The sequence below is a fragment of the Rhinopithecus roxellana genome, chromosome 5, assembly GCF_007565055.1.
Source record: "Rhinopithecus roxellana isolate Shanxi Qingling chromosome 5, ASM756505v1, whole genome shotgun sequence".
Lineage (NCBI taxonomy): Eukaryota > Metazoa > Chordata > Mammalia > Primates > Cercopithecidae > Rhinopithecus > Rhinopithecus roxellana.
This window is the reverse complement of record NC_044553.1, coordinates 72788116-72813514: the sequence shown is the minus strand read 5'-3', so window position 1 is coordinate 72813514 and position 25399 is coordinate 72788116. Positions and strand designations below refer to the sequence as shown.

The 25399-nt window shown below is 35.4% G+C and overlaps 1 protein-coding gene across 2 annotated transcripts in view; it reads right to left on the bottom strand.

Annotated features, from left to right (window-relative positions):
- DPH6 (diphthamine biosynthesis 6) overlaps positions 1-25399 on the bottom strand; it is a 169125-nt gene that overhangs the window by 51439 nt on the left and 92287 nt on the right. For both annotated transcript variants that reach the window (XM_030931394.1, XM_010367540.2), the window contains exons 4-5: positions 22832-22905; positions 19085-19203 (exon numbers count right to left, since the gene is read on the bottom strand). In XM_030931394.1, the coding sequence (XP_030787254.1) occupies positions 19085-19203; positions 22832-22905 (193 nt within the window). The remainder of the gene's footprint in view (positions 1-19084; positions 19204-22831; positions 22906-25399) is intronic.

Sequence of the window (25399 nt, the reverse complement as noted above, 5' to 3'; positions counted from 1 at the left end):
GAAAAACTGGGAAAGAATACTATTCATATATCTAGGACTTGAACTTAATTCTGCTTGAGTGAAGATGGAATCAAATTAATAGAAAAAGTTGTCCTATAACTTCTCCAGTACAAGGACAACTTGCTAGAAAAGAAAGTACAGGAAACTTTGGAGAACACTGATTACAACCTCCTTCAGGCCTTGTGTTGGTGAGATAGAATTCCTTAACTGGTTCTCATGTAAGATTAAACTGAATGTGACCTATGTACATTTCTGCAAATTTACTCACATGCAGTTGAGACAGCAACCAATACAAGTAGTACTTTCTATAAGAAAATTCAATGGAGGACAAGCCCTGCAAATGTTATAACATACACTTGCTCCAAGAAATTTTGGGTTACTGAGTTCTACTTCTACACATACTCAACTGTGGTAATTACTGTGTGTTACATTAATAATCGTGTTGGGCTCTCAGCTAAGATAGTATGTCTCACTTTCCAATTATGCCAAATAAGAAATGGTATTTGTATTAAGGCACAAATATCCTCCTGGACAGTATAGTCATTAAATAATCTGACTACTACACAGAGAAACAGAAAAACACTTGCTGGCTTACCTTTTCAGAAGGAGTTTTTAATTAATTGTTACATAGTATCATGAAAGCTATTATAGTGTAAGCTGCCTGACAGAGCCATATGTTTTACTACAGAGAGTTAACTTTCATACTAGCATTCATTAAAATAGGATCTTCTCCTATTTATTTGTAAATATTACAATTAACATCTTTTTTATTTTTAAAGATTAGAAGAAATTGAGGCATTGGTTGAGATATAGGTGGAAAGACAAGTTTTAGAACTACAATATAGCACATATTTCTTGGCAGGCAATATACATGCATAAAACATACCTATATACATATCTAATGTGTATATATATCCATATATAGGATATATATGGAAGAGTGTGTGTATATGTGTGTGTGTGTTCATGGGTGTATGTATGTGTGTGTACAAAGTAGCTTTGGGATGGAAAGACTCAATCTATTCCAAAATTCAAGAAACATATCCAAACCAGCACCAAAAAGTTATATGCCTAAGTTATTTTTAGAACAGCCTGCCTTACCTAGTGAAGAAAATGATATGCTAGCAATAAAATAAGCAAAATCAGCATTTCTTTCCTCTGCTGTTATAATCTGTTACTCCCCTTTATAAGCTGAGCAAATGGAGACTCTCTTCAGGTGGCTGTGTGACTGGTGGTATTTGTATTTGAAACTTAAGAAAAGACTGTATCACATATACAGTACTCGAAATTTGATATTTAACTTTTTTTCTTAAATTGAAAATGGTAGATAATTTACAACACATTTTGGAAGTTTTGAAAGTTTCAACTTTTGATGTTTTAATACTTCAGTTATACAATTAAAAAATTCTGTGCTAAAGTACTTTGCATAAAGGTAGAAATATATTTAAATCACAATTAACTCTACTCGAAAGCACACTGAGTAACCTTTTTTAAACAAAATAATTATTTGAACAAAGTTCAGGTGTAAAAATGTTATGTTAACTATAGAATATAAAAGAATAATACAAATTGCTTTTAACCTTTACTGCTCAGCATTCTTTTCTAAGAAGGTTATTGCAATGAATGATTTTAATTATGTCCATTATTAGCCAAATAAATGACAGAAGAACACGATGTGTAGAAGCATTAATTAACATACCTTATCTTGGCTATTTGGGCAGGTATGAAAGAGGAATAAGATTAATGTAACATATAGAAATTACCACAGGTGAGTATGTGTAGGAGTAGAACTCAGAAATTGGGAAGACTGCACAATTAAAGCTCATGTTCTAATTGGTATGGGCATCTCTTAATATTAACCCAAAAGGTGAGACTTCAAAAAGTATACGTTAAAAATCTGAAGAAAAAATCTGGTTAGCAGCTCCCTGAGAGGTTTTAAAAAGTTAAAAACCATCCAGGTTTCTAGGAAGACATACAAGGACACTGGCCATGAGAGATATATGTACTGTGACATTATCGGAAAGGTCAAAAGATAAATTTGTGGATAGTTTAAAAAAACAAACAAACCTGGAAACAGTCCCATAGAGACATTTATGAACACATTGAAAATATCTAAAACATCTTATGACATTTTTTCCCCCTGAATTAAATACCAAAAATGTACCGTCAGGAGAAGAAAGAATCTAAAAAGACAAAAGGTAACACAAGGACTAAATAGCCACCGTGAGTGGTAGGACTAACGGTTGAGTTTCTGTCTGGTAATGAGGACAGCAAGTAAAGAGGATGTGAAGTCTAGAGGATGTAAGACGCAGAGAAGTTTAGTTTAGTTTAATTTTGCATTGACCTCTGCTGTACAGGAGAGTGAGGAAACGACTATTCCAAGGGCACTTTCTCAGAAAAACAGTGGGTAGTAGTAGAGAGCAATCTCCCAGGAGGAAATAATAGAGCAACTTGAGAAATTCCACAGCAATAAATCACCATGGCCAGATGGTATTCAACTGAGAGTTTCTGAAGGAAATAAAGTGTGAAATGGCTGAGCTACAGATGAGGATATGCAATGTATTTGGAAAACAAGCAACTATTTCCAAATATTGCGATTTTGCTAATATGAAGCTTTTCTTTCAGAAAGAAAAATAATCAAATTAAGATTTATGGAATTACAGAATAGAGGCTTTCTTGGTGATAATGGAGAAACTGATAGAGTCTAATTAAGAATAGCTTTCTTCAACATCAGGATAAGGTTAACCTGCTAAGGTCAAATCGCCCACTGAGTCTATAAAGAGAACACTGTTTCTCTCCATCCTATTAAACTTATCTGGAAATGTCAATAAAATACTAGATAGAAGTAAACCAGTAAATGTAATTTATTTGGGAATTACTTGAAGCTTTTAACAAGGTCACATGAGGCTACTGGGGAAAATAAATAAGCACAGCCTTTGGAAGGAAAGGCCACAAGAGAAACTTCTGTCATTAATTGTAAAACTTGCTAAGTAATGAAAACAAAGTTTCAGGGACAATTTCTCTTTCTTTTCTTCCCTAAAATGGGGTTACCTCTTCCAGAAGTATAGATCACCTTCAAATTACAAAAAAGAAGAAACACACAAAAAAGGAATTTCATTACAGACAACAGGCAGCCTAAGAATATGGAAGGGAAGATGAGCTCCCAAACCAAGAAGGAAAACAGACCAGAAAGCAATGGCAAAATAAGCATGCAGCAAGATTTTTATGTATCAAATAGAATCTCAAAGCCACACATGAGTCTAAGTTTCTCATCACTGTGTCTGTGTAAGCATCAAATTTTAATGAAAACTAACAAGTGACAAAGTAGTAAGACAGATTTTTTAATGTATTCAAATGAGGGCTGTCTCCTTCGAAGTTGTTACCTTTGAATACTATACGCTTATCCAATAGGATATAGCTTATCCAATAGTTTGATGCCCTGGATCAAACTACTTGTAAAAATTTTTCTATAAAACTGTCTTCAGAGCCAGTTGCATGCTGTTCTGAAATGATCTAATGGAGGCAAATCTTCATCCTTTAAGGGTGGAGCCAGAAGCCATCAAGGAAGAATGGAATTTCTCTCCAAAAAGCAAACTTAGTCTGCAGCTAAAACAGTTCTACACACTCCAATTATCTCTTCTGACAAAGAAGCAGTATTAAACAGGAAGAAGCAAGGGACATGAAGTAGAATCTTGAAGAAATCTACCCATGGGCCTGGAGCAATATCCTGGGCCACTATTTGGGAGCTCCGAATGTTAGAAAGTTCCTGTGCCACACACACTAAGACCTGTTTCATTGCATAACTTCCACTTGCTCTGTGAATTGTCCTCTGAAGCCAAAGAAAGTACCAGGGGACTTTCAAACACTGCGAATTGCTATAAAAATCCTCACTCTCCTTGGCCCAGTAACCTGCTGCCTTTACTTCAGGCTAAATATATAGCTCCTTTAAATAGTCCTCATATGCCACCACTGTTTGTCCTTTCATAGTTCTGGTCACTCTATTCATTGAATTACATTTGTTTCTGTGTCCCACTTTTACGCAATCTTTCCCTTTTACAAAAAGCAATTTCTGTTTATTGTATGAAATATAGAACAACATAAACAAGAAAATTTCAGTTTTTCATATTAAAAAGTTTCTGAAGATATGTTGCTAATACATTGTGATTTTAGTTGTCAGGGTTTTTTCTATGAATGCCTTTTGCACAGAATTGAGATCCAAATGTTTATAGAATACTGCCTTTTCCTTAAATCACTACAGCCACAACCTTCTTAAATGAAGGTGCCTATAACAAAACACAATGTTCCACATTAACTCTCTTAATAGAACCCCTTAGATCTCCTTAGTTGCTTTGGCAGCCACAATGTACCACTGACACATACTAAGCACACTGTCATAAAACCTAAGACTTTTCTCTTCAGTGCTATTGTTTAGTAATATCTCTCCCATCTGATTTTACGATGTTGGTTTTAGGGAATGAAATTCAGAACTGTTTATATTTACCCCTATTTTGTTTTACCTGGTCATTTTTAGTCCCTAATTCCAATCATTTAATATGAATCTGAATTCTGATTCTATTATTCAAAGTATTAGCTATTTCAATAACAACGGTGTCACCTGCAAATTTCATCAGCATGCCCTTCAAGTGCTCATTCAAACAGCTGTTTAAAAGAGTGAAAAATGTTGAAAAAAGAAATAATGGTATCATACGTCAATAGGGTCCTTTTTCCATGTTGATACTGACCTATTACCAACTTCATATTAGGTCCATTTGTTTAAGTAATTATGGGTTAATTATTAAGTCATTTGTTTTTTCTTACTGCCCTTACACACACATTTTTATAGATACACAGAATACGGTGTCTTTCCTCAAGAGATGTGTCTCTGAAAAACACATTACATTTTAAATATCAAACAGAATTCAATAGTGAAAGGATATCTGTAATGAAAAAAATCTGTTCCTAACATGAACAATATTTTGTTAACGCGGTTTAACGTCACTGTTACTTTGGTGTGTAATATTTATGAGTTAGAGTTGCAAAATCAAAACACTGATTGAACAGAAGCTGGATCCTAGGAGATTGTGGCTACAAGACCAAAATCCAGTCTGTGGGGGGATAAAAAAACAAGAAAAAAATTCATTTGTTAAGGTGGATCTGGATCTTGGAGTAAGTTAACCTTGCTAATTTATTTGTAAAGGCTGAATTTAAAAAGAAATCATCAAAAATGATATTGACCTGTTCAAATATATGTTAAGTGAACCTTAAAGTTTTCCAGTGAAAGCAAATGGAATGAAGGGGAAAAAGGACAGAAGCAGTTTGAAGTCATGTGAATGCTAGTGAAGGAGGGACACAGAAATAATAACTGCACACCATCAGCAGCATTTTCCTCTCCTGCCTGGAGTTTATTATTTGTTAATACATTCACTGCTACTCGGTTTATAAAGCACCTATGGTTATTTACCTAAAAGATAAATAGGCAACTTGTACTTTAATTTTTTTTTTTTTTTTTTGCCACTTGATATGTTAAACAACCTTCATACTAAAAAAAAAAAAAAAAAAAGCAATTATTGAAGCACAGCTGAATGGCCCCAGAGCACACAGGCTCCATTAAATTTGCTTACATCTAATGACTCCTGCCCAAGGCAGGTGAGAAATTTATTCTGATAAGATCTTTTCTTTATCCTGTAGCCAAAAAAAAAAAAAAAAAAAAAAAATGGAATAAAATCAGTGATTTTCAATCTAATCACTATCTAAAACTATTTGTGGTATTTGTACTTTAGGACCCTATAAAGCTGGGCTTTGTGCAATAACCATTATAATTATGTTTTCAACTGCTTAATACAAACATTTCCTTCCAGAAAAATTAGTGTAAGTCATCATCAATGTCAACTGTAAATGCATTTCCTGTAACTTTCAAATTAAATGTTTTAAGGTCAGTTAAAAAAATTGTTATTTAGAAATTGTGATACTGCTCCAGTTTCCTAAAACCCACAGCTATATCTGATCTGAAATATCTTTAACAAAGCAAATAAAAATGTGAGATTATAAGTACAGTATAGGAAGCCAAAAGCCCCAAGACTTACCCAGCTTAGACAGTGACTTTTATGAGCCTGTGAAAAAATAAAAACAAAAACAACCTCCTAGTTCCAGTTCCATCGAAAACCATAGACTTTACTTTTCTTGCCTATATTCCATTTGCTGTGTGAAAAACTCTCAATAATTTTTAAAGGTGGAGAAACGAAAGAGAGGTAAATGAATTTATATGGCAGCACAGTTATATAACACCCAAGATTCTTCTTTGCCAAACAGAAAAACAAAGCAGCAAATGAAGCATATGAAAAAAGCTTAACCAATGAGTTCACTTGTTCACATATGTCAAAAGTCACTCATAATTACCCCATACCTATCTAGCAGTAATAATGTGTGTAATATGTTAAACTGTTCAAGAAACTTTTGTACATATGGCCCCATTTTAGTAGTAAATGTTTAGGATAAATGGTAAAACAATTGTTTTACTGATAAAAGGGAGGTTATGAAAATGGAGGCTCTGGGATGAAGTGAATTATCCGCTGGTAAAGTTTGAAAGCCAAAATACTGGTCACTTGGCATGGTTAAAGTTGGATAATAAGGGATTTAAATTGATTTTCATAAAGAGAGCTGAGCTAAATTATAAAAGGATACCCAAGTTATAGGTATATTTAAAGGCGTTTATATTTTTCTCTTCTTGTTTCTTGTTTTTCTGGAAAAAGTTTTTTTCTCAGTTGACTGCATTCTTTTTCTCCATTTTGTCTTGCCACTCTTAATGCACACATCAGAGGCCCTAAGACAATTTCTTTTTTTTTTTTTTTTTGAGACAGAGTCTCTCTCTTTCATCCAGGCTGGAGTGCAGTGGTGCGATCTTGGCTTACTGCAACCTCCGCATCCTGGGTTCAAGCGATGGCCTGTGATTCCTTGGGAAAAACAGAAAAGGTCATTGGATTCCATTTTGGGAGGAGCCTCTGTTTTCCTCATGGAGCCCCAGGAATTAGAGGCGGATGGATCTTTCTCAAAATTTATTTTTGTCTTCCAGCTATACCTGTTTATTAGGCCCTAGAAACTGCATGCTTTCCTAGCCCTACACTTAAAGGGCCTCATTCAGAGGTCAATAGCCTAATTAGGAGATTGGCAAACAGAAAATCCTATAACTACTGGATCTGCTTCTATTTGTCTTTGTGGTTATATACGTGTTGTGTGTGATATCTACAAAAAAGAGAGCTCTTATTAATTGACCTAAAGGAAAATAAGCATCTAGATCAAGTATCTTTTAAAGGGAAGATAAAAGCTGTGGTACCTTTGGTTCATGCGACTTCAGTCTTTGAGAAATGGAAACAGCCTTGGAGATTACTGGTAAAATGCAAATGCCATCAAAATGTAATTTTTTACCTAGGTTTATAGGATTATTTTAAATTAGGTAAGATAAAGCCAAAGGTTTAAACAAGTTGTGGAAGGTTTCTAAAAACGAATCTTGCAAAAGAAATTCTGTGTGTGAACACTGACTAGATTCAAAACGGTATTACATGGTTTTTCTGTAAACTGAGCATTGAAATAAAAGCAAAACAAGGTTTTCCTAAGGCACTAATCTGCTTTTTAGCAAAATTTACAAAGACTTATAAAAGGCTCATAACGATCTCACCTCATGGTCAAACTGGTTAAGATTGGATAGAATTGTCTAGAAGATTTCATTAGAAACTTGGGGTTGATATTAATAGCTGAAATGTTGATGAATATCAAACAGAACAGGAGTTAAATGAATGGACTGAACTAATGAAAAACTGAGTAAGCTTTTTAAACTTTTGTTTAAAACATTGCTGATACTTATTTTGTTTTTCAGAGTCAAGGAAACTTATTTGGAGCTATTTATGGCCTTTAACAGAGTGAGGCATACTCCTGTGAACAAAATTTGGAGCATATTTGTTTCTCTCTGCCTGGCTTCTCCAGTATTGGGAAACTGTCAGCATTCTTAGCTTATGGCAATATGGTTATTCGCATCAGTGCAATAAGAATCCATTTTCTCTTGCAACAGGGTGTAATCGGAGAAACTGGTTGTTTTATCAAGGCTTTGACTGGAAGGGTATGCTTCCTTTTAAGGAATCCAGCTCAATGTGCAGATCCAATAAAAACCCCTTGGGAAAACTGTCTATAGTAGATACCTTGTCTACATAGTCCCTGTACAAAGTTCCTAACCTGTGGTCAGTAAAGAATGTCACTTTCTAACAGGTCCAGGAGCCCCATGTTCTTGGGACCTCAAGAAGAGAGGAGTTCACTCAACTCACAGTCATTAGAGTGTACAAGCCCATGGCAGAGCTTGGCTTTAAAAAAGGAAAATAAAAGTCCTATCTGAGATTCTGTGTGGAATAGAATTCCATCAAATCCAATTTAAAAAGCCCATGTAGAAATAATTATTCTTGCTCCATCTTACGCAAATAATCGGGCCAGGTATGAGACTAAAGTTATTTTGCAAACAATTCAGTCCTGTTATGCTTCGTTTTTAATAAAAATGAGGAATGGAGAGAAATTATGTTTCAAAACTTACACATTTGCCATTAAATTCCAGACCTGTTAGTTGTTTTTTAAGTTCTTGCTTACATTTTAGGCTTACACTGCTTATTCCTGTGAGCCAACCAGCAATCTCTGGCTGCAGCTCAGAAGGAACAAAAGGGATGGGTAATGTAAAAATCTGGTTCAATATTTTAATTCTGAGCAATTATCCCGAAAGTCCTGCCAGGTGATGGGAGTAAATAGGGACCTATAACCTGGAGGTTTCCTTTTTGGGAAAATAAGACAAAGAGGGCTAACCAAAGCCAAGCCCCATGCACCCAAATCTTAGCAACTCTAACTACAGCCACCAGTTATCCAGGCATGTCAACAGCCTTGGGATTTAAAAACTGTCCTTACCCACCCCTTTTTGTTTCATTTTGACACGTTTTCTAATAACCAGGTTTGTCCCCTCTCGCCTTCAGGTCATCCAACTCCAAACATTCATGCAACTGGAACCTCAAACAATGGCCCCCTTTAACCGCAGAACCTTAGATAGACCTCTGAGGGAGATCTGACTCCGTCTTCCCCAAACAGTACCTCCTGTCAGCAGTACGAAGTGATCAGTCTTTATCCTTATCCCTATCCTTATCCTAATGGCAGCTATATGTCCTTCTTTAGGAAGGGAATGATAGAGGCAGGAGGCAGATAAGGGAACCCGCACAGGGTCCTGCCTGGGCATGCCTGCATGCGCACTGGGAGAATGGGGAGGAGCCACCAGGAATATGTGCCTTATGCACCAAAAGCTATGGCAACAAAAGACAACATTGACAAACGGGATCTAATTAAACTAAAGAGCTTCTGCACAGCAAAAGAAACTATCTATCAGAATGAATAGGCAACCTACAGAATGGGAGAAAATTTTTGCAATCTATCCATCTGACAAAGGGCAAATATCCAGAATCTACAAGGAACTTAAACAAATTTACAAGAAAAAAACAAAACAACCCAATCAAAAAGTGGATGAAGGATATGAACAGACACTTCTCAAAAGAAGACATTAATGCGGCCCACAAACGTATGAAAAAAAGTTCATCATCACTGGTCATTAGAGAAATGCAAATCAAAACCACAGTGAGATACCATCTCATGCCAGTTAGAATGGCGATCATTAAAAAGTCAGGAATCAACAGATGCTGGAGAGGATGTGGAGAAATAGGAACGCTTTTACACCGTTGGTGGGAATGTAAATTAGTTCAACCATTGTGGAAGACAATGTGGCAATTCCTCAAGGATCTAGAACCAGAAATACCATTTGACCCAGCAATCCCATTACTGGGTATATACCCAAAGGATTATAAATCATTCTACTATAAAGACACATGCAGATGTTTGTTTATTACAGCACTATTCATGATAACAAAGACTTGGAACCAACCCAAATGCCCATCAATGATAGACTGGATAAAGAAAATGTGGCACATATACAGCATGAAGTACTATGCAGCCATAAAAAAGGATGGGTTCATGGCCTTTGCAGGGACATGGATGAAGCTGGAAGCCATAATTCTCAGCAAACTAACACAGGAACAGAAAACCATACACTGCACGTTCTCACTCATAAGTGGGAGTTGAACAATGAGAACACTTGGATACAGGGAGGGGAACATCACACACCAGGCCCTGTTGTGGGGGGTGGAGGGCTAGGGGAGAGATAGCATTAGGAGAAATATCTAATGTAGATGACGGGTTGATGGGTGCAGCAAACCACCATGGCACATGTATTCCTATTTAATAAACCTGCATGTTCTGCATGTGAATCCCAGAACTTAAAAGTATAATAATAATTTTAAAAAATGAACTCATACATACATACACACATACATACATACAGTGGAAGAAGGACAGAACCAGGAAATCACATACCTAATGTAAGAGCTAAAAGTATAAAACTCTTAGAAGAAAACATAGGAGTAAATCTCATGACATCAAGTTAGGTAAGGATTTCTTAGAAGTAACATCAAAAGAACATGTAATCAAAAGAAAAAATGATAAACTGGACTACGTCAAAACTAAAAATGTTTATGCTTCAAAGGACACCACCCGGAATAAAGAGAAAACCCACAAAATGGGAGAAAGTATTTAAAATCACACATTTGATAAGAGACTTATACTCAGAATATATATTAAAGAAAACCTACAACTCACTAAAGACAAATAACTCAATTAAAATATAGGGAAAGGATTTTAACTGGCATTTCTCTAAAGAAGATAGACAAATGGCCAATAAATACATAAGAAGATGGTCAACATCATTAGCCATTAGAGAAATGCAAAATAAAACCACAATGAGATACAACTTTATACTCACCAGGATAGCTATAAGACAGACAGAAAATAATTAAGTGTTGGCTAGGATGTGAAAAACTGGAACCCTTAGTCATTGCTAGTGGGAATCTAAAGTGGTACAGCCACTTTAGAAATCAGTTTGGTGGTTGCTCAAAATGTTAAACATAGAATCATCATATGACACAGAAATTCCACTCCTAGGTATATACCCAAGAGAAATGAATACATATGTCCAAAGAAAAACTTGTACACAAATGTTCATAGAAGCATTATTCATAATAAACAAAAAATAGAAATGACTCAAATGTCCATGGACTGATGAATGGCTAAATAAAATGTGGTATATCTTTGTAACAGAACATTACATGGCAATAAAAAGAACTCAATTGTATATGCTATAATTTGGATGTTTCTTGAAAACACTATTCTAAGTGAAAGAAGCCAGTCACAGAGACCACATATTGTAGGATTCCATTTATATGAAATATCCACAATAGGCAAATCTATAAAGATATGAAGATACAAAGTCCTCATGGTGCTTAAAACTGGGAGCAGGGGAGCAGGGGTTGGGGGTAACTTGAGAATGATTACTAATCAGCATGGGATTCCTTTTTGGGGAACACAAATTCTAAAACTAGACTGTGGTAATGATTGCACAACCTGTGAATACACTAAAAAAATTGAATTGTACATTTTAAATGGGTGATGTGCATAGTGTGTTAATTATATTTCCGTAAAATTTAAAAAATAATGTATAATCATAGTAGCTATATGCTCAGACAATACAAATAAAAAGATGTCTTAAAAATGAGAGGGGAAATTCAGAAAAGCACATACAAAAAAATCTTTTTAACTGTTCTCTGAAATTACATAATCAGTAGTGGCATTAGCATTGTTATTCTGAAACTGTCTCATACACTGTTAACATTTTAATATAATATCTATATCTACTGGTATGCTGAGTCCCAACAAGAGTTCCCTGCAGAACTCTTGCTGGAGCAGAACACATTATTTTTATTACTTACAAAGAGTAAGTAAATAATACTCTTCTGACTTTTCTCTGCCCCAGCTCTTACTCCAGGAGCAAGGTGATGAGAAAGAGATATAATCTTGCAAGTAATTCCATCTACCATAGGTAAGGGGTCCGGAAAAATAAATCCGAGTATTGATTTAGGAAAAAAGAGGCAGCTGTTCCCCCTTCCCTTCTGAGAGAGTTTCCTTGGAAAAGTCAAGAGAAGGATATGTGCTTTCACACTTTGGAATGTAAATAAATCTTCCTGGGGGGAAAAACTAGTGTGTCTCCAGCTTCACAATCCAACAGATGTCTCCAAGGTCCTGGTCTCAACCCTTCCTTTGAAATGTAAACAGATACCTCAAGAAAGGTAAGTCTCTCTGGAGTTTTCACTATCTGTTCAGCCATAAATTAATTACTAAAAGTTGTCTTTTAGCCTAGGTCTCAAGTTTCTGTAAAATGTGCTCAGAAAGTCCTAACTGTGCAGAAACATAAGAATATGTTCTCTACAGTCCCACATACGATGTGATATTTTATAGTGTAATACAAAATAAATACGAAATTGAGTTAAACCAAAATATTAGCTTGTTAAATCAGACTCAAACAAACTGGACACCTTACCCAGTTTCAACCTTTTCTGATAATTTCAAGAAGAGAAGTAATCAGGCAGCCTAACAAGGTAGAGTTCCAAGACCATCAGAACAGCTCTCCAGGTCCTTCACTGCTATACGCTGGCCCACATTAGCACGTGAGGTCAATTAGAATTACACTACCATTCTCTGTCTCTTCCCAACAAAAACAACTTTTCTCATGCACGTTCATAGTCACAGTGACCAGGTTAGTGACTAGAGATTACTGTTTAATAAATTCGGGATTCCATTTGGCTTGAGGATATAATTACATATAGCACAGTATAGGTTTTAAAAGTCATTGGCTTCCAGATAACATTACCCAACAAGTTCCCTTCAGGGATAATGTCGTTCCTTTATCCTTTCAATTCTAATCAGTGTAGCATGAGAAAGACAAATCCCCTTTTTATCTGTGATACTTGGGCCATTGGAGAACAAATACAAAGGTCACGCTATTCAGCAATGTCCCATAATTTAGGCTAATCACAGCGTTCCCGTAAGTGGGCATCCTTAGCTTGGCTACTAAAACTGCTGGCCATTGATCTTTAAAAACAACAACTTCCATAGCAATTGGAATATTCAAGAGTCTTTCCTGCTAAGAGTAGAAGCCCTCTTCTTGCACTGCTGACCAATATGATGTTCCATTAAATACTCTATTAGTCCAGTCATTTAAAGCTTTCTTGTCCCTCTAGGGCCATTTCCAGATGCAGCCAGTCTCCTGGAAGAGAGCTCCCTCTAGTGTCTCTATTGGGACTAGCAACTCCTTTTCATCACGAGCTTTCAGGAACATGATTTTGGTCTGATTTCGTCTGATATTAGTAATGGTCCTCAAGACCACTACTAAAAATGCCTTCAGAACATCAAGACAGCAGAGACAATATTTATCAAGCAACAACATGGGCTATTACCATGGTACATTAGTAAACTTTGTACAATTTAGAAAAATAGTTTGCACACACACAAAAAAGTCCCATGAGATTCTCATTTGGTATATTATGTACTAAATACAGCTCTCTCTGGGTGTGTCATAGGCTTTTCACAAACATACTCTGCATAATTCCAGACAGGAGTTGTTAGTAATATTTATTCATTACATTACATCCAAATCCATCTCCCTCAAGGTGGTCTTCCAATTCTCTCAAATGAATTCCATTCGCATTCACATATTCTATATTAGAAGGAAATCAAGCTATAACAGGCAGTAGAAATCTGCTCTCCATTATACCTAGGTAGATGTCTTAGCAACATATTGTCTTGATTTATGTCCACAAGGAATGCAAAAGCCCTATTGTTTCAAATCCTCTGTCTATGTACTTTAATTAGTAATGGTGAAATCATCAAAAAACAAAACAAAACAAAAAAAAAAGAGATCTGAATGGTAAATATAGTTGACCCTTGAACATCACGAATATGAACTGCCTGGATTCACATATATGTGGAATTTTTTCAATGAGTATATTTGGAGAGATTTGTGACAATTTGAAAAAAACTCAACATATGAACCATGTAGCCTAGAAATACTGAAAAAATTAAGAGAAAGATATGTGATGAACGCATGAAATACATGTAGATGTTCATGTATTTTATCATTTACTACCACAAAATATATAGAAATCTATTATAAAAGGTTAAAATTTACCAAAACACACACATATTCACAGGTGAGAGAAAGGTAAACAAACATAAAGATGCAGCATTAAATCATAACTGCATAAAATTAACTATTATTATCTATTGTTACTACTGTATTAATTTTGTAGCCATCTCCTGTTGCCACTGCGGTGAGCTCAAGTGTTGCTAGTGTCTGCTTAAAATACTATGTGATGCTAATCATCTCTGCATGAGCAGAGCATTTTCTGTCTCCAGTAAATTGTGTATTACAGTAAAAAGTGATCTCTTGTGGTTCTTGCATATATTTCATTGGGTTTAGTGTAAATACTGTAAACCTCGAGTAACACCATGGGACCCATACGAACTGCCACTAGTGATGCTGGACGTGTTCCCAAGACGCAGAGAAAAGTCATGACATTGTAAGAAAAAGTTGACGTTCTGTAGATTGAGATCTGCAGCTGTGGTTGCCTGCAATTTTGGACAGATGATTCATTTTGTAAACAGATGACATAAATTTGCAGTATTGATAAATACAGGACAGTACTATAAGTGTATTTTCTCTTCCTTACTTTTTCTTTTTTTTTTTTGAGACAGGGTCTTACTCTTCACCCAGATTGGAGTGCAAAGGTGCAAAGACAGCTCATTGAGGCCCTGACTTCCCAGGCTGAAGCGATTTTCCCGCCTCAGCCTCCTGAGTTGCAGGGATTACAGGCACACACCACCATGCCCAGCTAATTTTTAAACTTTTTATAGGGATAGGTCTCCTTATGTTGCCCAGGCTGGTCTCACACTCCTGACTCAAGCGATCCTTTCATCTTGGGCTCCCAAAGTCCTGGGAATATAAGCATGAGCCACTTTGGCCTCTCTTCCTTATAGTTGTCTTAGTAAAATTTTCTTTTCTCCAGCTTATTTTATTGTAAGAGTATGTAATACATACAACATGCAAAATGTGTTACTTGACTGTTATGTTTTTGGTAAAGCTTCTGGTCAACAGCAGTAGTTAAGTTTTTTGGGGTGTCAAAAGTTATAAGTGGCTTTTCAACTGTGCGGGGGGTTAGTGCTCCTAACCACCTTGTTGTCCAAGGGACAACTGGATAGCCTACAAACCAAGACACGAGTAGGAACTGTAGTGAACTGCCCCTACATTGAGTAATCAAGGGGCACTCTGCCACTCTATTCCTCTAGATTACATAGGTGGAATCTTTCTTTTCGTTTTTGAAACAGAGTCTTGCTCTGTCGCCCAGGCTGGAGTGCAGTGGTGCGATCTTGGCTCACTGCAAGCTCCGCCTCCCGGGTTCACGCCATTCTCCTGCCTCAGCCTCCTGAGTAGCTGGGACTACAGGCGATCGACACCACGCCTGGCTAATTTTTTTGTATTTTTAGTAGAGATGGCGTTTCACCGTGTTAGCCAGGATGGTCTCGATCTCCTGACCTTCATGGTATGCCTGCCTCGGCCTCCCAAACTGCTAGGGTTACAGGCCATAGGTGGACTCTTTAAGTAGAGCTGTACATCACCAATTTCCCTTCTCTCTAGAAAACACATCCAAAGTGTTCTCTCAACATCAGTTAGGTTAGCATCAAATTTGAGAGAGATATCCAAGACAACAACTCAACTTTAGCAAGAAAAGAGTACTTGGCATTTACCAAAGAGAGATACCAAATACCTTATTATTTTCTAGCTCTGAGGCTCTGCCATGTTAGGTCACATGGTTACATCTCTCCACAGAATTTGAATTCACTTATAAGTGCCTTTCTATCTCTTACACATCCTCCCATTTCCATTTATTACCTGTTTTGACCCATACCCTTTTCCCCACGATTGAGCTAACTGGCTCAACGGTTGTATTATAAACCCACAGGGACAGTAAAACAGCAGTCTTGTTAGCACTTCTCCTTGGCAGATATTACAGGATTTGACACATAAGAATCACAAGACACTTGGCTTGTGTTTATGGATAGGCCTTAATTTGCCTACACAGAGTGAAGTTATTCACACCCCTAAAGGCCTTTAAGAATACGCACTGTCAAAGGTAATGGTATTGATATTGTGTTTTGTGCACTGATAACACTTTCCTTTGGTATGTGCAACTCTAAACTCGGGCCTATGACCATTAGATCAGGGAAAACTAATAAAAAAATCTATGAAATGGGAAAGATATATAGTTGTGAACTTGCATCCTCCCCCATCACCTCATTCCTATCTCCCAATCCTAGAAACCTTATAAGTAGAGTCCTAGCATTATTCCCTTTCACAGTCAATGTTACTACACCATCATTTAACTGAATAAACTAACCCTTAAACCTGTACAGTTTTTTCTAGTGATCAATTTAGTTACTTTGGAAACAAATATATCTTTCAAGAAACAGGGGGTTTTTCAGTGATAGGTAAAAGTGGTTTCGTGTTTTCCCTTTATCATTTATCTCTTTTTTAGCAACTAGATAACATCCTGCTAAAAGCAGTCCAAAGATACTCTTCCCTCTGGTAAATACTCTTAGTGATTTTTTTGTTTCTTTGTATGTTTTTTTGCCATGAGGTCTGTAATTATATTTACAGGAAGATTATAGAAGTTCTTCCTTCTTTCTTTCCAGGAAGCCTACCCCAGTTACTGGAAAGAATGGATAATAGATCTGCTATTTGGTCTTTTTGTTCCCCCAAATTATGGGATTTTCTAATAAATAATATCTCTTGTGATCTTGATAATCAAGATTTACTGTGGAAGAAAGAAGGCAGAGATAGAATACAGAATTATTATAATCCTTATGTTGTCTTGAATTTGATTTTGAAATATCATGAACTCACGAGTCATTAGATATACACATTCAGACATACATTATTTCACGTTCAAAGAAATCAGGGCTTCCTGAAAAAAAGGATGTTCTAGCTCTGGGACAGAAAATGTGTAAGATGACCACTTCGTGGCAGCATTGTTTATCACAGTGCCAAACTGGATACCACCTATATGCCATCAATAATAGAATGGACAATTAAATTGTGGTGTGCTAAGTTAATTAAATTAGAGTCTCCCACAAGGGAACACTATACTACAATATAAATGAACACACTATTGCTTCATTCAATAATATGGATGAGTCCCTTAAAACATTATAATGAAACAAAGCAGTCAGAAATTTTATGAGTTCATTGATGCCTATAAGACATAAAGGTTATGTAACATAATTATAAAAAATATATTTGTATGCATTCGTGTAGAACTGACCCTTTTCTATTATAAGACCATTTCATAGAAAAATGGTCCACAAAATCTTACTGATCCCTCTTCCCCATAGAAAGGTCTTATTGTCCCTTTTTTTTTTTTTGGCTTAAATCCTGTTCTGACAATTTTAAATGGGAGGAAAAAGGCTTAGCAACCTATATTGCATCATTTATATGTTTCTATGTCTTCAGAAGTACTGTCTTTCTTAATATTATTCTAAAGAATAACTTTCATCTTTGCATACCTATAGGCAGTCAGTAGAAACCATGTGCTGTAAATGTTAAAATCAGATCTATATTTTCATTACTGAGATGCCAAAGACAAATCTGCTCGGTTTTTACATTTTACCCAAAGGCTTGATAAAGCTAATTCCCCATCTCTAATCCCTACAGAGAGGCACACATAGAAATGAAAGAACACACAATATCGGTCATATACTATTAAAAGATGGCAATAAGGTCAAATTCTTTGACTACCTTTTCAATAAGGGAGGTCTCTCTGGGTCCTAATCCAGTCTTTTATCTATCTGGCAGTAAAAGGAATAGTATATGTACCTTTCAGTGAGATGTCACGTGAACTTCATTACAGAACTATGTAATCTTAGAAAATTCAAAGAGAGAGCGAGAAACAAAGAAAAAGCAAGAGGGAATACTCTGTACAGAATCACCCAGAAATTCATATGACAAATATATTTATAATGAGATCGTTCATCATGAGAGCTGCTCGGCAACCTTTTCTCAGAAATCATAATATAATACCACTCAATCTTTCTCGTTTTAACAGCTAAGGAGATCAACTACAGATTCACTAAGTAAAGCTTTCAACTGAAGACAACACCTCAACTTCAGCAAGAATAGAGCAGCTTGGTATTTACCATGGAGAAACATTATGGGGTCTGTACTCTTTCTCTTAATTTTATTTAAAAAGTGAATGTATCTGTAAAATCTTCTACAGCTCGAGACCTCACTATTTCAGAGATCAGCAAGGTAAACACTCTCACATGAGGTACATGATTTAGGCTTTGGGAACTCTCAGGCTTCAGGGCATTTTCTATAACAGGTTCACGAAATGAACGGACTGGGCTCAAACCCTATGGTTTCTCAAAAATGAATATAATTATAGCAATTCCAAATAAATTAAATGTGTTCATATGTAATGTCCATACTTGAATCAGATTACCACCTGCCTGCTGTGTCTATGCTAATTAATCAGATAACATTTTCTCAAACATGATTTTCTCACCACCTCCAACAAAAACCAGTACCCTATCTATTTTTTACAACAAAAACAAAACCATCATTCTATTTTAGCATTATTCAAAATATGTTAAAAAATACAAGGAATATATCATGTTTTGTGTCAAATACATATTGTAAGAAGCTTCCAAAAAACTCCAAAACAAAACAAAAATAACCCTTGTATTTCCTGTCTCCAACAAGCCTGAATTCCAAAGTCTAAAAAAAAAAAAACAACTTAAATTGAAGGACTATAATATAATATCAGTTTTAGAACCAGTTATATATTTAAAAAAAAAAAAAAAAAGCCTTACTAGTAATCACTTTGGCAAATGGTCAAAAGCCCATTTTAAAACTTCCCTTTCTTCATGCAAGGAAGGTGCTTCCTCAATTTCTTCAGCTGTGACTCCACATTTTTATATTCTAAATCAGTTTTCTCTGTTCATTGTAACTACTTATTAGTGAATTGAGATTATCTATGTGGCAACAAACAGCTCCCTTGATAGTTTGGCTGCATACCCAAAGCTGCTACTTTGATGATCATTGCTTGAATATTAGATGATATCATCTCTCTGAGCAAATCTTCCTGGTTTCTCTGCCAAAGGTAAGCTAAAGGCTGGAGATTAAGCCTTTTACACCTACAAAAGAAAAAGAAAAAGAAAGTCAGATGATATCTTAATATTTTATACTTGGATCCACAGCAATTACTTTGATTTGAAACATAATGCTTCGTTCAAGGATTTTAGCATTGAAAGTGCTTTTAAAAACATATTTTGCATAATGAAGTTTATATATACAACATAAACATATTTAATTTCCATGGGCTATGCATAAACTGATAAAAATGAAATTTCTAGGCATACTAGAAATATTAATTTTAGTAAGACTTTTAGTTTAGTAATCTATGTAAAAGAGTTTACAAATGCCAGTATTCTCTCAGTTTTAAAACTTCCGTGGGTATCAAAATTTTGAAGCATATGTAAAGTGGGCAAGTAATTTATCCTAATAAAACAGCCACATATTGATTAAATTAGCAATAACTGCAGTTATGTGAATTATTCTAAACTACTAACTTTGATTTTTGTTTTAAGAATTTGACTGTGAATAAAAAGAAAATACTAAGAGCAAAAAGTACAATGCTGCAGGCACTGTACAAGATATTTTCCATTATTGGTAAAGTAGAAAAAATATAGGTTTTGGAGTGAAGACACATCTGAATTTAAAACCTTATTTTGTACTCTAGCTGCATGGCTTTTGAAGTCAAGTAAAATCTAAGTCCTTGCGCTTAGTTTCCTAGTTCATAAATAGGGGCAAAAATAGTTCCTTTCAAAGTTCTTAAGAGGATTAAAAAATGTGAAATGAAATCATCCTTCCCTTTCCTTCACATTCCACAGCCAATCTACCACAACGCAGAATGTGATTACTCCTCACCAATACCACTGCTAACAACTTGGTTTGAGCCACCATTCTCTCTCATGTCAACATCCTAATTTCCTTCCCTGCTCCACCCTCAACCTTTTAAAATCCATACAGCAGCCAATGTGATCCTTTTAAGACATTAAATAGATCATAGTATTCCTCTGCTCAAAACCCTCCAGTGGCTCCCCATCACTCCATGGATCTCGCCCTGTTTAGTTCATGCGCTTTATTTCCTACTACTTACTCTCTTCTCACTCCATCCTACCACTGCTGCCTGCTCACTCTTGCCTATTACACTAGTTGTGTTCTCACTTGCTTCATGCCTTTGCTTAAATGTCACTTTCTCAGAAAGGACTATAATTGTTTAATCAATTAAAGGTAATATAGATAATGTAGTACAATGCCTAGATAAAATAGGTATTCAATAAATGATAATCAAAGCCAAGTGACTTGCCCGAGTCATACACTAACTGGCTGAGATCAGATTCCAAACCAAGAATATAGCTCTAAAACCCAGTGTCTATAAAGTTTATAAGTAAAATCCACTGTCCCTAGCATCTGTAAGGTTACTCGGCTGACTACTCTGGCCTATAGTGATCTCTCTCTCTCTCCCCTCTCAGAGATCCCAATACTTACTAAATGTACCATGTTTGGTCATTTACTCATACATGGCCTTAAAAATATCACTATTGTTTTTCATTTACGTATACCCTGACTTTCAAAAAGCCAAAACCTTCCTCATTGCAGAGATTGTTGCATGTAATTTTCCCTTTTAAAATGTCTCAGAGCATTTAAGCAATGCTGAAGCAGTTAATAAATACAAAAATAATAAAATGGGAACTACCCATGTAATACAAACACTAGTTCTTGCTGTCCTCTCACCCAATGTTTAAGGCCAACTAATCAAAACAGCCTCTCTACCTTTTTAAACTAAGACTTACTTTTTTATTTAAAAAAAATGTTTTTTTTCCTGTCCTTATTGTAAAATTTGTGGTTGTTGCTTTGAAATTCCTCAAAACCTCTTGACTATAGACTTAAGTGAAATTTTTTTCCCATTTAAGTTCTTTAACAGTTCAAAATATCATGGCTCAAATAAAAGTACTCTGTAAATCACTGCTGAATTTGAACTTGTGACATCTATTAAACGCTTTACATTCTGAAATTATGATAACACAACACAAACTAAAATTTGGTCATAGGCTAATTCAAAATTGAGTTTGTGGACCAATAGACTGCCAGTAACATTACTTTTGAAATTTCAAGGATAAAATAATTGCAGATATGCTTTATAACATAAAGTCTATTCATCTGTTCAACCATGTGTTGAAGTGTACCAGAGACTGTGTTTTGAGAAAGTCTCTACCCGTGGGCATGACAGGTGCCCTTCTTCCATATATATACATATATGTAATGGGCAGCCTCCTAATGAGGAGCACATTTTTATTCGGCTTTTTAACTTTCATAAATAGATGTCATCCCTATCTCCAGTTTGGCTACCCATTAAAGCATGTGGGTTTGAACTTATTAAAAAACAGTAATTTTTAAACAATTCTCAGAGAACATGATCTAAAACTTGATGACAGTACTATTATTTCTAAAGTATGGCTTAAGGGATATGCAATTCATCTCCATCTGTAGACTGGTTGTTCTCAACGGTAGATCTACATCTAGGTAGAATGCAAGGAAAACTTTCTCAAAATACACATGACCTTCTTCCCCACTCCACCATAATCATCCATCGTCCAGAGACTCTGATACACCTCTAAAATGTAAGATCATATTTCTCTTCACTTAACTATGCTTTACCCTGTTTTCCCTTCATTCACTCTTAAAATTCTGTATTTTTTTAAACTTCCCTAAATCCAGCATGGAATTAGAGAGAAAATAAATAAAATAAAAATGAAACTTAAATTTTCAAATCTATTAATATGTAGGTTTTAAATGAGATAGTAAATAGGAATGTTTCTTTATCAAGAATATAAAAATATTTAAATACAGCCATTATCTTATTCTATTTATCCTTTTGACTAGCAAAATCACTTATTTGTAGGTCAAATTGTGCTTAAGAAAAATAATGGAGTCCAATTTTTTTTTGTTAATATAATTATGCCCAGAATCTCTATAAAATATTATATTTATCTAGATAAATTAAAAATGAAAAGTAAATTCATTCAGGTCATGTCTTGCCAGGCCAACATTAAATAACCAATATTATCATTTTACCTCATGATTTTTGAATAGATCAATAGAATTGACCGTTTTGGTATGTGCAGCTACAGACTAAATGCTTCACTAGTGCTCCCTCCCTTAGGGGAACAGAGACGGGCTAGGAGGAGGGGAGGAACATCCTAAAAATTCCTTGAAAGTTGAATGGCTTTATATGTAAGTACTTCAATCATATAAATATTTTTGGACAAGAACTGAATTATATGAACCAAAGAAGAGATGACGCCTTAGTAAGCACTTTTTTTCTTTAAAATATTACTGTATTGATTTTATTATCTCTTGATTTTTATTACAAATGATGAGTTAAAAGAGAGTAACAGGATATACTAAATCAAATAAGAAAAAAATGAAGATAATACTTCTCACTAAAAAATCTGTCTCAATTCTATGATAGATTATTTTTCCTTACATGAAATAAGTTAAATTTTCTCATGTGTGATATAAGGATAGAAAAACGTAAAAGCATGACTTTTGTTACTGAGGTAAATATATACATTTAGTTCCATGGAGCACATAGACTACCATACCTATTTATAATTTGAATACAATTATTGATTTTTCACTTATTCACATTCTTAAAACACATACACTTTTAAAATTAACAAATTAATGTTTTCTTACACATTTTCCACTCGAATACGCTGATAGTCAGAAAGTATAGCACCTACTGATATCCCCTCTACTTCTTCTTTTTCCTGAAAATAAAGGAAAAAACCATAACTTTAAAAATAAAGTAACAAATGGCTCCACATCATGCTCTGAAAATTATAAATGAACTGCGTCTCATCTAGAAAACTACCTCAAAGCAGAGTAATTTACTGAAAATATAATCGACTTTCAGAAAAAATTTACATATATTTAAATCATTCTCTCAGCTGTGAGAAAAATAATTATGGTTTTACTTAAAATTTAAATAACTAGAGATCCCTTTCCATGGAGAAAGCAAAGACTTAGGCAGCACTTCCAAAATGTTTCACACTTAACGTATTTTTAAAGACTCACTGATGTTCGATGGAAACTTTTGAGAAATTTCTATTTAAGGACACTATTTTCCGAGATTGAGTAACTTCTTTTAAAAATTAAGCAATGGCCTACATAGATAAGGGAGCACAATAATTTTTACATAAATCTTAGGAAAAAATGATTGAAATAGGAGTATACAGAAAAGCAGAGATGGTAGAGGCATTGCCTGGATAACAGTATAGCACTGTAGATAAAGAATTCTGTCATGGGAAGGAAGCAATGAATTATTATCAACATAGTTGCAACTGAGAGCATCCAGCAGTATATCCGGCATGGTCCCACAGGAATGACAACTATCCTGTCTAGCACACTCATTAATGAGCTGGAGGAGAATGTAAATTCAAGTATGACCAAGTTTGCAGACGATACAAAGCTAGACTGGATTAAAAAGAAAAGAAAACAAGATCAATCAAGTACATGGATGGATTATGGACAACTTGGGGATTTGAAAGGACAGGTCCAAGATGAGATTTAATGTAAAGAAGTATAAGATAATACACTTAGGGAAGACTAATACACAATATGGGTGTAAACTAGGGAACTGTTACCTAGAAAACAGATATGAAGAAAGTGACTAGGGGGTGATTACTAATAACAAACTGAATAGAAATTCTCTGAATAAGTGTAAAAGAATATCCATCCTAGCCTACGGACGTACAAAAGAAACTACTTCAGAGAGATCGCTTCATTATGAATACTCTGGCCTTACCAAACTTGGACAACTAGAAAGAAAAACAAAAGTGTTTCACATAAAACAAAAGTTAATATTTCAAGTCATACTGAAATAACCCTGTGTACCTAAAAGGATGCCATAATAAATAAACAAAAATGTGCAAAAGGAATTTTTCATGTCTTTAAAGTCAATTGAAAATTTGCCCTCCGAAATGACAGAGAAATACCTGTCCAAATCACCCCAAAATAAAACAATTCTTTTTATCAGATAAGGTTTCAGGAAAAGAGCTATTTCCTTTACTTTCCTATTTCAGCAACTTTGTGAGAACATTTGCCTATAACCTTTCCCTAACCTTCCTAGCCATATTTGTTTTCATAAAAGTCATTGTATTCATTAGAAAAAGCCATAGCATAGAGTTCCTTATTAAGTGTAAATACAGTAGAGATTGGAGTTGTTGAATAATGTTATCAAAATTTTAGTTATATCCCTATATCATATAGATGTTTATCTGAAGTTCTGCTATAAAAATAATGAAGCACTAAATATAGACATATACGAGTGTGTGCATTTCTCCAGAGATCATGGAAACAAAGACAAGGGCCACTGGTGTTTTCTTCCTTCCCTAAGTCAAATTACTATTTTCTTTTTTTTAGACAGAGTCTCACTCTGCCGCCCAAGCTGTAGTGCAGTGGCACAATCTCAGCTCACTGCAACCTCCACCTCCTGGGTTCAAGCAATTCTTCTGCCTCAGCCTCCCGAGTAGCTGGGACTACAGGCACGTGCCACCACGCCTGGCTAATTTTTGCATTTTTAGTAGAGACGGGGTTTCACTATATTGGCCAGGCTGGTCTCAAACTCCTGACCTGGTGATCCACCCACCTCAGCCTCCCAAAGTGCTGGGATTACAGGTGTGAGCCACTGTGTCTGGCCATCAAATTACTATTAAAATAATAATTGGAATTTATTATCCATTTGCCATTCACTAGTGTGCTATGATTTTTATTTAATGCTCACCACAACCCTAAAACAATTTCTTTGTATACATGCATTCTCTGGCACACTCTTCTACTCCCATCTATTTTATTTCATGTATTTTTAAATTTTTATTTATTTATTTATTTAGAGACAGAGTCTCACTCTCTCTGCTGCCCAAGCTGGAGTGCAGTGGGGCGATCTCAGGTCCAGGGTTCAAGCAATTCTTTTGCCTCAGCTTCCAGAGTAACTGGGACTACAGACGTGTACCACCATGCCAAGTTATCTTTTTCTATTTTTAGTAGAGATGGGGTTTCACTGTGTTGCCCAGGCCGGTCTTGAACTCCTGGACTCAACTGATCTGCCCGCCTTGGCCTCCCAAAGTGCTGGGATGATAAGCTTGAGTCACTGCACCTGGCCCCATCTATTTTATTTTTTATTTGATAACACTTAACTAATCAGTACTAAGTAAATTCTGACTATTCTTCAACACTGAGCCTATATATAGATCATTAGTTTTA